Here is a 3,319-nt window from a genome sequence, read left to right as displayed (position 1 = left end):
TTCGCGCGAATCATTCGTGATCCAGCTGCACTTACAGCATAAGTGAGTATAAGGGTTTTTTTATGAATCTTTGCAATCGCTGTTCCTAATAACGTGCTACTTGGCCAGTTTCGTGGCTAAATGCGGCTTCGTCACCCCACGGAAGAGAGGGGCGGGGTCAGCAGAGCTCATTAGCATTTAAAGCAACATGGACTAGAACGGCGTGCTGAAAACAGAGCTGATTTTGACAGGGTAAAAAGGGTGTTTTTTACACTACCATTGAGACATTTTAACCAAAGTATGTTATAGACTTTTCATTAAGACCCTGAAGAATCATATAAACTTGTGGAAAATGGGCATCCGATGACCTCTTTAAAGGATATTAAAATAAAAAAAAATTATTTTAAATTGTAATAATATTTCTCAATTTTTTGATCAAATAAATGCAGCCTTGATGAGCATAAGAATCTTATGCTTAGTGGTCACTGCTTGTTTACTTGGCGATTAATCCATCCATTTCCACTAGTTTGACTCATTCAAGGCGATTTGTGGATATGTTGAAAATATAATCCTAATGTGAATGCAACAAGCTCAAGGGAAACAAAACAGACCCTGTCTGCTTCTCAGATTTATCTGCTGGTTTCACTGTTGAATGTTGTTATTAGAGGGTTGTGCATTATTTGATGTCATATTTCATAATGTTTTGGCCTTCCCTCCCTTGCTTTCTCAGACAAAACACTTCTTTTCTTTGACTTAAGTGTGTTCTGGAGACTGGAGATCTCTGTGCAGCTGTGTTGTAAATCTGCCTTCACTTACTCATATAACTGTAGTACATTACATCCCCAGGAGCACCGAACCGAAGTCATTACATTCGAAATCACTAACATGATGGTAGAGAGAGCCTTCATTTGTCCTTTTCATCATTGCTCACTGGAATAATCAGTTATTTTGCCATTTCCATTAAACCCCTAAGTGCACTCACTGTGTATTTCAGCCATGCTGTATGAATGGAAGTTGAATCGTTGTTCCAGGATGTATGTAATTTTAGTTCTGTCTTTGCAGATCTTGTATGAACAGTGGGCGAGTTACAGCATATTCTACAAGTACCAACCCATCGGACTAGTCAGGTATCATCCTCACAATAAATGCACTGCCAGAGACCGAGACAGATGTTTGCCCTGGAATTATGAACTATAAAGAAGAGAGATTTTAGGAATACCTTACTGACACGCATTATTCAGGAGTCAGATTGTCAAAAGCCCTATTCAGACAGGATTTGTTTAAAGGACACAGTGTAGCTGTGGATGTCTGTAATGTTTATCATCAGGTTATTTAGGATGAGCAATGTCTGACAAATAAGTGAATATCTGATGTCAAATAAGTCTGTTTACTGCAGGGTCATAGTTAACTAAATCAAGCAATTAAAAAAAAACATTTTCGTTATTTTAAATAAACATTCTGCTAGATTTCTAAGGCAACATTTCTGAGTTTTGTTTATCTACTTAAAGTACTAAAATAACTCAAACTAAAGTAAATAAACTAAAACTAATTTTGGAAAAGAAATAATAAGAGTAAGCTGTAATTAAAATATGTTCTTTTTACTTATTTCATTACATAACATGACCTTTTTAGAATGAATAGAATTTAATCTTTTGTTGACGTAACCTTTCATTGCACATTGAAAAGACTGAAAATCAATTTACACTCAGGCTACAGAAAAGGATTTTTTTTTTCAGATGTTTACTACATAGTAATTGACACTTCTTTTGCTTGACTTCATTGTCTTTATTGCTCTACTTGAAACTGCTTTATCTCTCTCAGGAAGTATTTTGGTGAGAAAGTTGGCCTGTACTTTGCCTGGCTGGGAGTGTATACTCAGATGCTAATCCCAGCAGCAATTGTGGGAGTCATTGTGTTCCTGTACGGCTGTGCCACTGTGGACGACAACATCCCCAGGTCACCTTATGAAATTTATTTGATTGGTTTATTTGCATTGTTTTTGTACAAAGTGTGCTAACTAGCATGTGACCCCTACCTAAATCGTTGACCGTTACATACATAAATTATCAGCTTATTACTGTGTTTAATTATGTATAATTAGTTTGTCACATAATTTTGATTGACACATTCTTATCTGTGCCATCAAGTTCAAATGCATTCCACCATCTCACACCCTTAAGAAACAAGTTTCAGCAGCGTCTCCCAACAGCAGTACATACTCTTTTGCAATGGCTTTATGAAAGTAATCTCTGTTGCCCTTTGCAAGAAAAATGGATGGATGTTGAAGCGTGTGGTAATTAGGGAGTTCAGAGTGGGTTTGAAATGGTGCGACTGTAATGGACTGTAATGTAGTGTATAATGAGAGTGACTCAGTGTTCGCTGGCCGTCTCGCAGCGACATTCATTAATTCCACAGATGCCACAGCTGAAAACAAGCTGTTCCAAAACCTAACTAGGAAAAAATTGAAGCATCATATGGACACCACTGATATGAAGTACTGTATGTTTCAAATAGTAGCCAGCAGAATTATGCTGCCTTTACACTGCAAGTTACACCGCAAGCTTTAATGTTTGCAGAATACCAGTGAATTGCTGTAAACGTCTATCCACAGAAATGGAAATTGTGCAAAAAAAAAAAATTCACATTAAATTTACTGCACATACAGAGATGAAGTTTGTGAGAAGCAGCATTTACTGTTAACTGAGATGTTTTGATGATATTAAAATAAAAACTGTAATCTGTAACACAATGCCGCTTTTTACTCTGAAACAGGCAGTGCAACAGACTATTTAGTTATCTAATTAAATTGCAGCCTTTAATTTGATAATAACAGCCATTTATTTATTTTAATCTTACATTTGATTTAATTTTTAGCTTTTAATTGAACTCCATGCAATTCCCTCACAAACCCCCAGGGGTTATAATTAAATAACACTGTGAAACTGTAATCAAATACAACGTTGAGTTGCCAAAATATTATTTTAATTTTTAAATGATTGATTTTAGTTTTTAGTGTTTCATTTGTAATTTATTTTGACATTTTCTTACATTTAATATAATTATCGGTAGTAGTTAGCATAGCAACATGCTAAAGCGTGAGTGCCCAGTTTCTTATGCATTTCTGTAACGATTCAGTCCACTGAAGGCGAGCGTAGTGAGAACCCAAGTGCAGTTTATTTACAAGATGTGATCCAAACATAATCCAAACAAGATACACAGACTAGAGACACGGACTTGACTTGACGAGGCATGAACAGACTTGACTAGGCATGAGCAGACGTGACGTGGCATAAACAGACTAGACTCACCGACAGCGGGTTACAACTTCAATACACGACAA

General features: G+C 36.3%; 1 protein-coding gene across 1 annotated transcript in view; it reads left to right on the top strand.

Moving 5' to 3' along the window:
- Positions 1 to 3,319, top strand: part of ano1a (anoctamin 1, calcium activated chloride channel a) — a 36,564-nt gene that overhangs the window by 15,163 nt on the left and 18,082 nt on the right. Inside the window, exons 9-10 of the mRNA XM_016536838.1 lie at positions 1,042 to 1,106; positions 1,801 to 1,935. Of these exons, the coding sequence (XP_016392324.1) occupies positions 1,042 to 1,106; positions 1,801 to 1,935 (200 nt within the window). The remainder of the gene's footprint in view (positions 1 to 1,041; positions 1,107 to 1,800; positions 1,936 to 3,319) is intronic.

This window comes from Sinocyclocheilus rhinocerous, unplaced genomic scaffold (assembly GCF_001515625.1).
Source record: "Sinocyclocheilus rhinocerous isolate Xijiao unplaced genomic scaffold, SAMN03320098_v1.1 scaffold35, whole genome shotgun sequence".
Lineage (NCBI taxonomy): Eukaryota > Metazoa > Chordata > Actinopteri > Cypriniformes > Cyprinidae > Sinocyclocheilus > Sinocyclocheilus rhinocerous.
Note: the sequence above shows the minus strand (reverse complement) of the source record. Positions and strands in the feature narration are given on the sequence as shown.